The sequence below is a fragment of the Neophocaena asiaeorientalis genome, unplaced genomic scaffold (genome assembly GCF_003031525.2).
Source record: "Neophocaena asiaeorientalis asiaeorientalis breed wild unplaced genomic scaffold, Neophocaena_asiaeorientalis_V1.1 scaffold174, whole genome shotgun sequence".
NCBI classification, from domain to species: domain Eukaryota; kingdom Metazoa; phylum Chordata; class Mammalia; order Artiodactyla; family Phocoenidae; genus Neophocaena; species Neophocaena asiaeorientalis.
The window spans coordinates 6,182,699-6,199,608 of record NW_020174922.1 but is presented as its reverse complement, the minus strand read 5'-3'; the positions used below and the strand labels follow the sequence as shown (position 1 = coordinate 6,199,608).

At 43.5% G+C, this 16,910-nt stretch overlaps 1 protein-coding gene across 1 annotated transcript in view; it reads right to left on the bottom strand.

Annotated features, from left to right (window-relative positions):
• Positions 1–16,910, bottom strand: part of ADAMTSL1 (ADAMTS like 1) — a 453,014-nt gene that overhangs the window by 158,880 nt on the left and 277,224 nt on the right. Inside the window, exon 17 of the mRNA XM_024760471.1 lies at positions 5,479–5,658. Coding sequence (XP_024616239.1) covers positions 5,479–5,658 — 180 coding nt within the window. The remainder of the gene's footprint in view (positions 1–5,478; positions 5,659–16,910) is intronic.

Sequence of the window (16,910 nt, the reverse complement as noted above, 5' to 3'; positions counted from 1 at the left end):
GGATCTTGTCCTTCTGTTGGGCAGGGCCACGTCTGGTGGTGTGTTTTGGAGTGTCTGTGAACGTAGTATGATTTTAGGCAGCCTCTCTGCTAATGAGTGGGATTGTGTTCCTGTCTTGCTAGTTCTTTGGCATGGGGTGTCCAGCACTGAAGCTTGCTGGCCATTGGGTGGAGCTGGGTCTTAGCGTTGAGACAGAGATCTCTGGGAGAGCTCTCACCGATTGCTATTACGTGAGTCTGGGAGGTCTCTGGTGGTCCAATATCCTGAACTCTGCTCTCCCACCTTGGAGGCTCAGCCATGACATCAGGCCAGAGCACCAAGACCCTGTCAGCCACATGGGTCTAACATGTTGACCTCCAAATGGCAAAATCCTTTCTTTGTTTGAATAAAGGTGGCCTTCGAGGTCCAGGTTTCAGGGAACTGGCCCAGGGTGGCCATCCCTGGTTTCACGTCAACATGATCTCAGGCAGAAACCTCCTTGTTTTTCCATTTTGTCTTTAAGTTACTCGTTGAAAAAACTGGCCCGTGGTCCCAAGGACGGTCGCAACTTCGGCTGGTGGGGGCCCTCCCTCCCACTGGGCTCCCTGTTTTTACTTTTGTAGCCTGGGATTTAGAGTTAGAGAGTCACAGAGTCCAACTCAGTATTTCACTAGTTGGCAAGTCACTTAAACTCTCTGAGTCTGTTACCACTTCTTATACTTATTTTGCAAGGCTGGGAATTAAATGAGATAATATATTTTAAAATTTCACACATAGAAATGACATTCAGTTAATGCTAATTCCTATCTCCTTCCTTTACAAATAAATTATAATACTTTAATGTCAAGTATCAGATAATTCTTACGCATTTACTTTGTTTGAGGTGGGGCGCTAAATGCTATGGGACGAAATGTGCAAGATGGTTCCTAACCTCAAGAGGATGTCATCAAATAATGGGAAGAAATCCAAATGCATTGTTAAAATGAAATAGTATATTAGGGAACATAGAAATCAAAACCCCAATGAAATACCACTTTATATTCACTAAAATTCCCATAAGCAAAAAGATGGACAACAGTAAGTATTTTTAGTATAAGTGAGGATGTAGAAAAATTAGAGCCTTCCTGTATTGCTGGTGGGAATGTAAAATAGCACAGCCCTTTTAGAAAGCAAGTTTGATATTTTTTTAAAAAGTTAAACATACATTTATCATATGACCCAGCAACTTCAGTCCTAGGTGTCTTACCCAATAGAAATGAAAACATACATCCATATAAAGACTTGTATGCTAAGGTTCATAGCAACATGATTCTTAATAGGCAAAAGTGGAAACAACTCAAATATCCCTCAGTTGGTGAATGGATAAATGAAATGTGGTATATCTGTATCATGGAATATTTTATTCCACCCTAAGAAGGAATGTTCTGATAATGTGCTACAAAATGGATAAACATTGAAGACATTATGCGAAGTTGAATTTTACAGTATATAAATTATACCTCAGTAAAGCTGTTTAAAGAATTATATAGTAATAAAAGAATTTAGTAAAAATATAAAACTAAAAGTCAAGTGAAGTATGAAAATATTAATGCTAACAATTGGTGAATGCTTATGGTATACTAGTGATTTCCTGGCCTAATCTGGAAGATCGTTGGAGTCTGGATGGGTATAGAGAGCTGGGGATAAGCATGGGAGGCAGGGAAATAACCAGAATCAAGGTAGAAGAGTTCAGTGCACAAGGCCAAGGCAGGCTTGGGGGCGGACCTAAACCAGTCTGACTGAACAGAGGGGCCAAGTGGAGAGTGTCAGGAGCTCAAGAGGTGGTTTGGGGCCAGATGTTGGAGACTTTAAATTTTCAGACAGAAGGTTTGGAATTGGTCCATAAGGCAATGAGGAGCCATTAAAGGGAAGAGTGAAATGATGAAAGAGGTATTTTGAGAAGGTAAATCTGGCAACAGTGTCTGGGAGGGATGGGAGTAAGAGATGAATGGCAGACAGGGATGTCAGTTAAGAAGGCTGCCACGGTAGTCCAAGCTTGAGATGATAACGGCCTGAACTAGGGTCATGGCAGCATGCCACGTTAACTTGAAAACTGACAGTAGAAACCAAAAAATATTATCTTATGTATCTAAGTTTTATATGCTAGCCCATGGAAATGAACTATTCTATGCAAGGCACCGTGATATCCACCACCCTGAAAGACATTTAAGATGCAAAAAACGGGGATGAGAATCAAGCCCGTTGCTTTTGTTCCCTGATGATCGTGGATTCCAAATTCCACCTATCCCTTATTTTATTGTAAATGACAGCACCGAATCCAGGGATCAGGCGGGATGGGGGTAAAGAGCCTGGAAATTTTAAAAGTCTGGTCATTTTAGTGCTGCCAAGTAGAAAAATGGAAGAATGGACTGTGTGTCAGAAGACGAGTTTAGGATTTTGGTCAAGTCTAGTTCTTTCTCTAAAATTCTCAATTTCTAAACTTCTCTCAATTTCCACATCTCTAAAACAGGGAAACTATATTCGAGCAGGGATTTTCAAACTGTGTTCTTTAACTATGTTGAACAAGTGATTTAGGGACTTCTCAGGTGGTCTGGAGACCCAACCAATTGGAGATCCGGGACCCCTACCCAACCTACCCCCTACTTCAACCAAAACAGCTCTGATTTGTTCTGTTTTAGATTTCTGGCTTCACAATAACATTTCAATGGAAAAAAGGGTCTTGTGGCTTTAATTTTTAAAAGAACAACTAGGTTATAGGATCTCCTAAGTTCCTTCTAGCTCGAAAATTGAGTTTAATTTCTCTTATATTTTTGTGAGGGAGGAATTTCCGTAAAAATATGACTTAAAAATAATGAATAGCCAACTCTTTCAAGAGATGCAAGTGTTTCTTTTAAAGAAAAGAAGTAAGGTCTTTTGAGAGGCCTTTCCTCGGAATAGGATCTGAAAGTAATTTTATTTGAAGTGTTTAAAACGTTGGCTTAATTCTGTCTCTGAGGGATTCTGTGCAGTAACCATGAGATTGTGCCCAGATAGTTGAGGATGAAAAACACCCATAGATCATCCAGGTTTTCCTTTCTCCAAGGGGAGTCCTGTGGGAGTGTATGGAATGCACGTCTCATCCCAGACAGAAGGGCCAAGGGAAGGGTTGTTGGGATGATAGGGGCAACTGGAAACCCTGTGAACACCCCCAGGAGCACTTCTGTATGGCACCAGCTTGAGTTTAACACCAGTGAATCGGGGCTAAAATCCCACCATTCCAGCCCCTTCTCAATGTTTGGAATTTCCATTCATCAGCGCAGATAATGCAGAACCTAGTAACATTCCCTGGATAAGGGCTAACTCTACCTAGTTCCCCAAATGTAACTTCCACCTCCTAGGAAGACCAGCAAAGCTTGTGGGAGGCCTTGGTCATGATCCTGGGTCCAGCCAGTCAAGTGCTTTCTTTTATTTCCTCTCCTTTTCCCGACAATGAGGAGGGATGGAAGAAAATCATAACAGTAGTTAAGGGTTAACTTTTGCTAGACACAAAGTACTTCATGTGCATCACTTAATTTTTAAGCGTCCCAATAACCATGTTAGTGAACACTATTATCATCTCCAATATTTAGCTAAGCAAACTAAGGCCTAGAAGGGTTAAGTAACTAGCCCAGGTTATATAGCTAGTAAGTGGCAGAGTCAGGATTCGAACCTAAGTTTGCCTGTCTTTGAGTCTCACTCTTAACCACACGTGATACTGTTCTAAAGGTCTCCTTTACGTAATGGGACCCATGGGATTGCAATGCAGCAGTCTCCTTTCCTTAGTGCCTAATCACAGGGTCCCTCCTTCAGATTTTCTCTGTGTTCCATATGCTCAGAGGCCACAAACTCCGGGAAGCTGGGAGGACAATTCTCATACACACAAGTCCCTTTCTCAGCATCCAACTCATGGAAGACTATCACCGACAGACTTAGAAGAGCAGTGCCTTTTACACTACGCCCCTGGGAGGAAGTCTTCATCTAGAGTCACTTACTTGGCAAATACATCAGTGCCCTCGTCTGCACTGCTAGTTTTGTTAAGGATTTTTCATATATGATACCATACCCCACATCAACAACCCATGGAAAAATTGTCACTGACATGTTCACACATGCACATACAGATATGCTCATTCCACACATTTAATCTTTTATCCTTCTGAAACAAAATTATTTCTAAAAGATGAAATAACAATCATTGCCCCTTCTGTTCTCAGCCATTTGCGGGGAGCTACCATCAGAAGGCAATTTTACTGCCAAATTACAAAATCTATGGTGTGTCAGTTACCTCTCAATTTCAGGGCCCTTTGCAGGCACCGTCTGACGGACCTCTACACGGGCTGACAAAACACAGGGCAAGAATTCTCAGAATGTAGGTTGAAAGACATGGCATCTTAATTTTCAGAGGCAGCTTTCCCCTCTGTGATGTGTTTTAACCAGCAGCAGCTCTGTCCTGTGAGTTGGACAGACTGCAAAGGAGGCAGTGAGATCACCAAGGCCAGTTCGGATGCTTCTATGCAAGAAAGGAGAGGGGCTCGACTCTGCCTGGGACACAGAGATGTTCACTTCAGGCCTCGTCATTCTGTTCTTGGCTGTATCTGCTTGCCAGGGGGATTTCTCTATGAAAGACACATAGGCCCATGAAGCTGGGGGAGTTGCAGGCAAGTCAAAGAAGGAGGAGAGGCTGAAAACAAGTTGCAGCTGGGTATCAATGAATTAGTTCGTGCTAGTGTTCAAGTAGGAATGATTTAGAGAAGTCGGTTAGTTGGGGATCTATGCCTAACTTACGAGGTAAGTCAGGAACGGTAATGCCAATGCAGCCATCTCCCCAGATGCAGGGCAACGGGGGAAATCAACTTCTCTGGCTGGGAAGCTGTTGATGTTCTGGGGCCAGAAAACTGACAGGAAAGAGGCAGGATTTCCTTGGCCTTCTTTTCCTAATAAATCACGTGCCTCATTCTCCAGTAACTTGGAAGAGAAAAACTAGAGAGGCTTTGCCTTTCCTAAGGAGAGACTAGAAACATCTGGGAGTAGGAGATGCAGGGGGGTCAAGGAGGCGGGAGCGAAGGTAGAGGAAGAACCCGGTGTTCTGAGTAGAATCCTGGGCCCGAACAGTACGAATGAATGAGGCCTGGTTTTGTTCCGCGAAGGGCCCGTTTACAATTCCCTGCTTCTGACTGTTGAGCGAGGTCTGGCTGCTTAACTCGCATCCCTGCAGCCTAGTTAAAATCTAGTTACACGATACGGTATATCAGTGCTTACAGAAACTCTGTTCCATGCAGAACTGATTCACTTTGCTGTACACCTGAAACTAACACAAAAGTGTAAATCAACTATGCTCCAATAAAAATTAAAAAAACAAAACTCTGTTCCACAGTGTTAAGAGGATTATTTTGTTCTCCTCTTGCCTTCTGTATCTATAAGCTTGCGTGCCTTCTCCTCCTTATGCCTCTTTTGTTATCTCCTTCTGAGAAGCATACCTACCTCTGTCCAGTCAGAGAGCAGCCACTCGCTGGGACAGTCATCTTTCTTGCAGGCCTGCTGGGAGGCCAGTTTGGGGGCCGAACAGAAGGTCTCTGGAAGCTCCAAGAAGCTGCCATCAGCCATGCGCTGTTTGCAAAGAACCTCGCGCTTCTGGATGCCCCCTCCGCAGGTCCTGGAACACTGGGGAAGGAAGAGAAAGCAGACCCTGCATAGGACAGTAGCACATTTGACTGCTAATTCTTACCTTAGCCTTGGTTTGACTCAAGAGTGAAAATAGAAAAGGAAGAATACCCAGGAACCAGCCCAAAGGATTTTGCTTCCTCTCCTTGAAATGAATTTTGTAGTAAGTTCTACACCCTCTGCTCTTAATCTCAAATATGTAGCTAGAGCACCCAGGAATTTCACGGGCCTTTAAATCTTAGAAAGTTGGTTCTACCTAGGGGCAGGACAGGAATAAAGATGCAGATGTAGAGAACAGATGTGAGGACACAGAGAGGGGGAAGGGTAAGCTGGGACGAAGTGAGAGAGTGGCATGGACATATATACACTACCAAATGTAAAATAGATAGCTAGTGGGAAGCAGCCGCATAGCACAGGGAGATCAGCTCGGTGCTTTGTGACCACCTAGAGGGGTGGGATAGGGAGAGTGGGAGGGAGATGCAAGAGGGAGGAGCTATGGGGATATATGTATATGTATAGCTGATTCACTTTGTTATGGAGCAGAAACTAACACACCATTGTAGAGCAACTGTACTTCAATAAAGATGTTCAAAAAAAAAAAAGTTGGTTCTAAACTATGATTTGCAGTCACCCAAGACAACTGGTTTAAAAGGTTATATAATAGAGGGCTAAACATATTTATGACCCAGTGAAAATAATCTGTGCTGCTTCCAGAATGAACAAGAGGGAGCTGCTGCCACCAGTGTAGATCTGGAAGAATTAACCTGCAGAGAAGGCGGCACTTCCTCTCTCTCGAAGTGGAAACATCCACTCTACCCTACTGGAGGGGTCGTAGATTTGAGGCTTGGTTTTCCGAAGGACTCCCTGGAACGCATTTCTTGTAGGACTGGTGTTTTTTTAGGGCGGTGGGAGCAAGACCCATGGAAATTTGGGATACAAGAAAAATCACCCATTTTAGTGGTTTTCAGCAGGACCCCAATCAAACACACCATTTACAAGTAATTTAATAGTTATCATCCAGTTGCCCGAGGCGGGGCAGGAGGCTGTCATTCCAGGACTTTGTTCCTCCCTTGCGGTAGGCAAAGCAGCCCTCCGTTTTTTAGCTGGGCACAAGACCTTCTGGCATACAGACTATATTTGCTGACCTCCCTTGAAGGTGCCACGTGACTAAGTGCTGGGCAAAAGGATATACATAGAATGTTGTGTGCAACTTCAAGGAAAAACCCACAAAAAGAAAATGTGGCATTTTCCCCTTCCCGCCTCGTCCTTGCTGGCTGGAATTTGAACACGATGTCTAAAATTTAAACTTCCGCCTTGGATAGTGACAGGCAAAAGGAGGGAAGCAGCGTATCTTCCTGGGGGTGAAGCCAACATACCGGCCCTGGATGGCCTGTGTGTATATAAGAGGAAAACACTTCTCTCTCTTATCTAAGCCACTATGCCTTTGGGTGTCCTGTTATTTTTAGTCCATCGTTAGAAAGTTCATAGCTGGAAAGACAAATACTGTATGAAATCACTTACATGTGGAATCTAAAAATTACAACAAACTAGTGAATGTAACAAAAAAGAAGCGGAATCACAGATATAGGGAGCAAACTAGCGGTTACCAGTTGAGGGGGGGAGGGGCAATATAGGGGTGAGGAAGTGGGAGATACAAACTACTGGATGTAAGATGGGCTCAGGATGTATTATACAACAAAGGGAATATAGCCAATATTTTGTGATGACTAAATGGAAAGTAACCTTTAAAAACTGTATAAAAATTTTTTAAAAAATGAAAAAAGGAGGCATAGGCACAAATGCTAAGAAAGAGGGAAAAGAAAAAAAAATCTAACCCTAGCTAATCTACCAACCATGACTACTCTGTTCTGGGGGTGGAGGGATTTTATTTTAAAACTCTAAGGAGTGCTCCGCTTTCTTCAAGAATAGTCCCTTTTCTTGAATCTGCTGCCCTTGTGCTTGTTGAGAAATGAGGCCTGGGTATACAAAGGCTGAGCGTTTGTGCCGTACGAGCTTCTCGTGCTGCAGCAGTGGGCTCTCCGAACTCATGGGGGTCTGTGATCAGGTGGCTGGAGTCAGAACTGCAAGGGGGATGGGTACCCAGAGTCAAGGTGAGGATGGTGATACAGTGCTTCTGAGTAGAGTCAGAACGCCGCTGTGGCCCAGCTGTCACCCTCTTATTCGGTGGTCCCAATCCTGATGCACTTTATTTATTTATTTATTTAATTATTTTTGGCTGTTGTTGGGTCTTCGTTACTGCGCGCGTGCTTTCTCTAGTTGCGGAGAGCGGGGGCTACTCTTCGTTGCGGTGGGCGGGCTTCTCACTGCGGTGGCTTCTCGTTGCAGAGCACAGACTCTAGGCACGCGGGCTTCAGTAGTTGTGGCTCGCGGGCTCTAGAGCACAGACTCAGTAATTGTGGCTCACGGGCTTAGTTGTTCCGCGGCAGGTGGGATCCTCCCAGACCAGGGCTTGAACCCGTGTCCTCTGCATTGGCAGGTGGATTCTTAACCACTGTGCCACCAGGGAAGCCCCTGCTGCACTTTAAAACCACCTGGGAGCTTTTGAAAAGTCCTGAGTCCTGGGCCCCATCTCAGATCCATTAAACTCTGGGATATATGTCCCAGACATTAATTTTTTAAATTAAAAAACATTCTTTTTTTAAACCTCCCAGGTAATTCTATGCAACCAGGATTGAGAACCATCTCGCCAAATGAACGCCCCTCCATCATTTCCAATGGGAGTAAAATAAACATGGAGGGGAAAACCTGGGACCCAGAGCAGCCTCTGTTAGAGCCAGTGGTTATGTGGAGTATCTTATAAGGTGTATGGGTATCCATCCAATTTGAATAAATGCTCCCAATATAAACAGGTAGATGAATAAGAACAGCGTTCAGATTTAAGCATCTTACTGAATGTGGCAATAAGGTAAAATGTAGGTTAATTTTTTCTCTCTTTCAAATTGAGGAACGGATGAAAATAATTGGTTTTATTTTAAGGGTGACATTGTAATGTGCTATAGAGTGTGACCACTCACTTAAAATAACAGAGCTGAGGGCTTCCCTGGTGGCGCAGTGGTTGAGAGTCCACCTGCCGACGCAGGGGACACGGGTTCGTGCCCCGGTCCGGTAAGATTCCACATGCCGCGGAGCGGCTGGGGCCGTGAGCCACGGCCGCTGAGCCTGCGCGTCCGGAGCCTGTGCTCCGCAGCAGAAGAGGCCGCAACAGTGAGAGGCCCGCATACAGCAAAAAAAAAAAAATTAAATTAAAAAATAACAGAGCCGAGTTGTCACTTTGCAGATAGGACCTCATTTAAGGGACAGACCCTCAGATGATTCCCCCCTAACACTATATGGAATTCTGTGCCAACTGTATGACAAAACAGCTGCAAGAAAAGTTAAAAAAAAATCAGCTTGTTATTTTGAAGTTTGACCTACACAGAAAACTTGCAGGAAATTCTCAACACCCAAAGATAAAGTAAGACTCCTGAGAATGTCCTTCAGAGCCCTCACAGTCTGACCTGCATTGAGCTTCTCAGCCACGTTCCTTGCCGGCCTGCTGTGGGCTGGTGCTTTAGCTGCAGTGGACAATCTGCCCTTCCCTGGGCCCACAGATGCCTCCTCTGCTCAGGCCTTTGATCACGTTGTTCACTCTGGGAGCAATGCCCTTCACCTTTCTGTCCATCCAGAAACTTCCAAGACATCTTTGAAGGCCCAGCTCACCGGCCACTGCTTCAGGAAAGGCTCTTTGAACCCCTCTGCCTCATGGTGTATAAGTCACCTCCCACCCCACCTTGACCTGGAAGGGTACTGCACATCCCGTTAGGGCTGGTTGCTTATGCTTCCGCTATTTTCCTCCGCCTCCCTGCATTCACATAGGATTATGTGACTTTTGAGGAAAGGGAACGTATTCATCTTTCAATTCCCCAGTGCCTAGTATAGCATCTGGCGAAGACCGTACACTTCATAAATGTTTGTTGAACCGATGACTGGATGAACGAAAGGGCCAACAAGCCAGATGCTGAAAAGATGTAAAACAAACATCCAGCTGATGGGCTGAACATCCACCTTTTATCGGACTGTTTTATCATTAGCCAGAAGCCTCTTCTAAGTAAGTCAGCAGTGGGTTTCAGCCAGCTGCAGTGCGTGCTCTGTGGGGTGCTCTGATCCTCCAGGGATGGCAGACAACCCTCTGGCTGGGTTAATGTCGTCAGGGATTTGGCTTTTAAACGCTTGTCTCAACGTCGCTCAAAAAGTTTCCCTGGTGTGTACACTGAGGAAAAGGTGGTTTTCAAATTTTTTCTTTTAAATTGTAGAAGATGAAATCTCAAATTAGTAAAGGTTCCAAAGACTGTGATGACTTTGTGAACTGGTCAAGGTTACGTGGTGAGGCTGATAGCTCTGACGTGAGAGGCAGAATGCAAAGGAGAAAAGATTTTAAAAGCAGCAGCAAGAGAAATTTAATAAAATACCATGAAAAATGTTTGCTTTATGAATCATCATTGAAAATAATATTGTGGTATGAAGATGTAGATCTCTGGTAATGGGTATTGTTTTAAAATATATTCCATAAACAGAATAAATAACCCAAAAGAGCATGTACATTGCTTATCCTTGTTGCCATGCATATTTCAGGATATAAGGTCATGGGTTCATTAGTTTTATAAGAAAAGCAAAAAGAATACAACATGAGGAACACGTAAAAGTTACGTTTCTGTACAAAAATACAATGGCCTGAGTGTCCTGTATTTTTAAGGATTTCCCCGTGATCAGCACATTCATAAATTCTGCCTCTTTTGACATTTTTGGTTTCATGCTGACAGTTCAATTCACTGAGAGCTGAGTTCACTTCCTTGGTACCTCGAGTCACACACTGAGCCCAACACAAAGTGATGTCTACATTCTGTTTCTAAGGTCAAGTTGCCAGTTTTAACATGATGTGCTCTGCTTAGCTTCTAACTCATTTCATTCCTTTCTTCATTCTCTCATTCATTCTTTCATCAAACATTTCCTGAGTACTTGCTGAGTGCCAGGCACTGTACTAGGTGCTGGGGACTTAAGATGGTCACTACGCCTCAGTCCAGTCACTGCACTTTACCCTAAGGTGTGATCAGTTTTACAAAAGAGGGAATATAGACGAGAGTGCAACCAAGTCTTTACGGAAAAGATGGGGAAGGCTTTGCAGAAGAAGTGACACAGAAAGGGTTGGCCGGGGAGATAGGAGCGCTGGCAGAGTCGGACCACGTGTGCACAGACGGAGAAACACGGCATGTTCACACACCTCCGAGGAGTCCTGAGAAGGCAGAGCTTAGGGTTCATGGGGACGTGTAATTGGGAAAGGAGACTGAGAAGGCGGATGAGTGGCAGACAGTGAAGGGCCTTGGACATAACTGGACGTACTCTTAAGAGCCTGGGGTGTCATTAAAGGTTTTAAAGTAGGAGGTAACACGATCTAATTTGCAGAAATGATTCAGGTGGCAAAGGAAAATGGGTTCCAAAGAGTACCGCCCTGTGAGATGTTAATAGATGTGCCAGGGAGAAAAGGTTTTGTTGTCACATAAGTCTAAACGACAGTGCATGCCATACCCCTATTTGGGGGTTCTGAGCACATATTAGTATTTTAAAAGTTTGACAGAGGGCCTGTAGTAAAAAACCACTGATACCAGGTTGGGAAACATCAGATCAGAGTTAGGTGAGACAGTACAGGGAGAGCACGTAAAAGGCTGTTTGTAGTAGTTTGGTTAGTTTGTTACCGTTGGAACCAAGGCAGTGGCAGAAGGATGAGAGAGGAAGAGAGCATTGGGGGGTTGGGAAGATATAGGAGGTGGAATCAACAGGACTTGGGTGTTGACTGAGTGTGAAAAACAAACGAGGCTGAGATGGCACTAGTTTCTCGCTGGAGAACAGGCTAGATGGTGGTGTTACCCACAGCACAAGGTCCACGAGGGAAGGCCAGGTCTATGGGGGAAGGTGGCAGGTAGGTGTGTTATCGAGCTTGACGTTCGACCTTCGGAATTTGAGGTAACTTTGCAATATATGAGGTGGAGAGGTTCAAAGGGTAATCAGAGAGAGTTTAGTATATAACAGTGGGAAAAACTAAGTCAAACTGAAGGAAGGCTCAGAAAAACAACAAACAAAAACATAAGGACCGGAATCTCACTTACTAAACAAAATTATTAAATAAGAACAGAATTTCTATATGGGCCACTTTGTGAATTAAAATTATCTTGTTAATCTAATATCGATTAAGCTTTCTTAACCCTGGAAGTGCAAGGGGTGTGCAGTATATCTTCTGGGTTTAACATTCCTGTTACTTCGTGAAGCATGGGCTAGCATACCCACTAAAATTCAGAGCAATTGTTAAAAAGAATTTTCTGCTAATAAATAAAAACAAAAACACTTCACCTGTGAAATGTGAACTCTGATCTGTTTTGCTGACATTTATTTATTTTTTAATTAATTAATTAATTATTTTTTGGCTGCGTTGGGTCTTTGTTGCGCGGGCTCCCTCTAGTTGCTGTGAGCAGGGGCTACTCTTTGTTGTGGTGTGCAGGCTTCGCATTGCAGTGGCTTCTGCTGTGGCAGAGCACGGGCTCTAGGCCTGCGGGCTTCAGTAGTTGTGGCACGTGGGCTCAGTAGTTGTGGCACGTGGGCTCAGTAGTTGTGGCTCGCGGGCTCTAGAGCACAGGCTCAGTAGTTGTGGTGCACGGGCTTAGTTGCTCTGCGGCACGTGGGATCTTCCCGGACCAGGGCTCGAACCTGTGTCCCCTGCATTGGCAGGCGGATTCTTAACCACTGCGCCACCAGGGAAGTCCGACATTTATTGTTGCTTCTAGAGGTAGGATCAAGCATCCATTTCTTCATGAAATACACTACTAAAAATTAAGATAAATATCCCAATAGATTTTTTTCCTCCCTGGATACAACATTTTAAATAAAGATGGTCTCTAACTCATGAGGCTTTACATTTTAGTCACTGGTATATAACAAAACTGATGACTACATTGACTCTTTCTGCCAGAATTCAGCCCTCTAATCCAGATCAAAGTCATTCTTTCCTGTGTGGTGTGTTTAAATCTAAATGAAAATTTTAATTCTCAAGTATTTATAGTTATTAAAATTCTTTTTTTCCCCTAAATATTACCAGCAGGGACTCTCCTCTCATATATCTTTTTACATAGCTAAACTACAGGCATTCTGAATTGTAACCCTGAATTTAAAAAAAAGAAAAAAAAGAAGAAAAGGTTTACAGGTAAGTGGCCACATAATCACAGTTTCAAGCAAGGGGGGAAAATAGGGGCTGTGGTGATTGTTTCAGTCTCTATACAGATGTGAGCAATATGTATGTACAGTGGGTGGACACAATCCTGCACATAAAACACAGGCCATATAGAGAAACAGAAATGATGCTTCAGAGTGGACTCTCTCATTCATTTCAGTTTAATCTTTCTCGCATCTTTCTCTTTTTCTCTCATTTCTGTTTTAAAGGGTTTTTTTTAGAATAAAAACAAATAAGATTGATGCCTACAGAGCTCATACATAGTGGCAAGAGGAGTAGAAGGCAGACTTTTACTTTGTGCTAATGGAGACAAATAGGCTTATCAGCCCACAGTCTAGCAGACTGAAGCAGGCTGAGTCATGACCCCAGAGATATCTATGTCCGTATCACTGGAACCTGTGAACATTTGACCTGACGTGGTAAAAGCGACTTTGCAGAGGGTATTCGGTTAGACATCTTTAGATGTGGAGATTACCTGGGTTATCAAGGTGGGGCTGATGTAGTCACAATGGTCCTTGTAAGACGATGGCAGGAGGACTGGAGTCAGACAGGGTATAAAGACAGAATCTGAGGGAAGTGCTTTGAAGCTGGAGGAAGGGGCCATGAGCCAAGGAAGCCAGAAGCCTCTAGAGGCTGGAAAAGGCAAACAGATCCTCCCCTAGAACTTCTAGAAGGAATGCAAACCCGCCAACACCTTGATTTTAGCCAAGCGAAACTGATTTCAGACTTCTGACCTCCTGAGCTATAAGATAATAAATTCATGTTCTTTTAAGCCACGAGTGTGTGGTAATTTGTTATAGCAGCAAGAGGAAACATACACAGATTAACTACCCTGGATAATGCAACAAATACTGAGTTTTATGTAAACTGCTGATTTTTGAGCTGCTATCAGATTTCCTCACAATTTAACAGTTTAGAGGAAATTGTAAAGAGGTTTTGGGAATGCTGCACTGCATAGTGGAAAAAAGAATGGATTTTGACTCATACAGATCCCTTTTCCACTTACTGGCTATGTGAGCCGGGACAAACACAGCCTCTCTGAGCCTTGTTTCCTCAAAGGATTGCTGTAGGGATTAAAAGATAAACTGAAGAGCAGTAAAATGAACTCTACTAAATAAAGTCTGAATTCATGCTAACCTCACAGTGCTTTAGTTTCCTCATCTGTAAACTGAGGATCAGAGTAGTAACTATCACATCAAGGACAGTGAGGATTAAATACGTTAAAAATAAAAGTGAATTTCCTATAGTTACAAAACAAAAGTGAGTCACAGATGAAGACAACAAACTTACGGTTCCCAGGGCATAAGGGGAGGGGGGAGGATAAACTGGGAGATTGGGACTGACATATACACACTACTATATGTGAAATAGATAGCTAATAAGAACTGGCTGTATAGCACAGGGAACTCTACTCAATACTCTGTAATGGCCTATATGGAAAAAGAATCTAAAAATAAAAGAGAGTGGATATATGTATAACTGAGTCACTTTGCTGTACACCTGAAACTAACACAACATTGTAAATCAACTATACTCCAATAAAATTTTTTAAAAAGTGAGTTAATAAGGGTAATTGGAACCCTGCTATAGATATGAGCATATGTCCAACCTTAACTCCCTCCTTTGTGATCTCTTTAAAAATGATTTTAATCTACTTTTAGATTAGCATTAAAAATATCCTTTCTGGGCTTCCCTGGTGGCGCAGTGGTTAAGAATCTGCCTGCCAATGCAGGAGACACAGGTTCGAGCCCTGGTCCGAGAAGATCCCACATACCGTGGAGCAGCTAAGCCCGTGCGCCACAACTGCTGAGCCTGTGCTCTAGAGTCCATGAGCCACAACTACTGAGCCCACGTGCTACAACTACTGAAGCCCGCGCACCTAGAGCCCGTGCTCCGCAACAAGAGAAGCCACTGCAGTGAGAAGCCCGCGCACCGCAACGAAGAGTAGCCCCTGCTCACCGCAACTAGAGAAAGCCCGCGCGCAGCAGCAAAGACCCAATGCAGCCAAAAATAAATAGATAAAATAAATTTATTTTAAAAAATCCTTTCTATTTCAAATACAGCAGTGTGTATAATAACCTAAATGGGAAAAGAACTTGAAAAAGAATAGATACATATGTATATATAACTGAATCACTTTGCTGTACACCTGAAACTGACACAACATTGTTAATCAACTATACTCCAATATAAAATAAAAATTAAAAAAAAGTTCCTAGAACCGCACTGGATACATACTCTTTTTAGAATAAGAAGAAGCTCCTGAAATGTATCAAGTGCTCCATAAATGAACAGGCACACTTGCCATGGACCTTTTCAGCACCATTCTCTATGCTTTACACACCTGCATGGGTGTGGCGGGTTCTCACTGAGACTGGGTTACTGCTGTTACTGACCTGACGGTCTAACTCAGGAGTCATGGGAAAGCAGCAGGTAAGGTGGTATGTGACTGTTAAATGAACAGCACTGACCGTGAACGCCATGTGGCTGCAGAGCAGGAGGGTATAGAGGAGTCCTGGTGGGAGAGGCGGGACTCCTGCCGGCTTTGACAGGCAGAGGGGAGGGGAACTGCGGGTGGGCAGGGAGAAACGTGGGCAGAAGGAATGCACAAGCAGGGATGGGAGAACCACAGTTAAGACATGGACAGGGGCAGACGTGCAGAGGGATGAAGGCCTGACTAAGCCATTGGGCTTTATTATATGGCAGTGGAGAGTCACTGAAAAAAATCCTAGCAGAAGACTCTCGTGATCAAGATGTCTCAGACTGACGTATGCATCTGTAACAGTGGTTCTCAATCATGGTGCTGTAACACACCAGTTGTGAAAATGATCTCTCGTGAGGTGTATAAAAAGTAATATAATGGATGGACCTAGAGATTATCATATTAAGTGGAGGACTTCAGACAGAGAGAGACAAATATCATGTGATATCACTTATATGTGGCATCTAAAAAAGTGGTGGGGATGAACTTATTTACACAACAGAAATAGACTAACAGACATAGAAAACAAACTTACGGTTACTGAAGGGGATGGCAAGGTGGCGGGGGGAGATAAATTGGGAGTTTGAGATTAGCAGATATACACTACTGTATATAAAACAGATAAACAACAAGGACCTACTGTATAGCACAGAGAACTATAGTCAATGTCTTGTAATAACCTATAATGGAAAAGAATCTGAAAAAATATATATAAAACTGAAGTGCTTGGGCTTCCCTGGTGGCGCAGTGGTTGACAGTCCGCCTGCTGACGCAGGGGACACGGGTTTGTGCCCCGGTCTGGGAAGATCCCACATGCCACGGAGCGCCTAGGCCCGTGAGCCATGGCCGCTGAGCCTGCGCGTCCGGAGCCTGTGCTCCGCCACGGGAGAGGCCGCGACAGTGAGAGGCCCGCGTACCGCAAAAAAACAAAACAAAACAAAACAAAACTGAATTGCTTTGCTGTACGCCAGAAAGTAAGGCTACATTGAAAATTAACCATACTTCAATAAAACATTTAAAAAAGTAATATAGAGCCAACACCAAAGATGATGATGATGACGAAGAGGAGGAGGAGGATGTGTGTATATTTAATAAATTAGACAGGATTCAGGAGACCTAATGCACTAAGTATGTAAGTGTTTCAGAAGCCAACCAAAAAAACTCAACAAGCTATTATAGCTAAAATGCTAAAGATAAATATTAAGTGAGTCCTTCCCACAAGACCAAAGATGAAAACCAAGGGATGCAGTAGTGAGTAAGAGGTGAAATAAAGATGGCCCCCTAAACACCAAAGTTAGAATTAGAAATTATATCTGTGTTTCATTTCTGCATAATTGTTTCTAAACTAAAACGTTAACATAAATCTTTGGACTCCGTACTTGTCTTCTCAGACCTGTAAAATGTGTAAATCTTGGCTACTTCTTACTTGTCAGGCAAGTGCTCTACAAAGGACAAAGGAGGTTGCGTTCTTAGCTGGTAAATGACAATTTACAT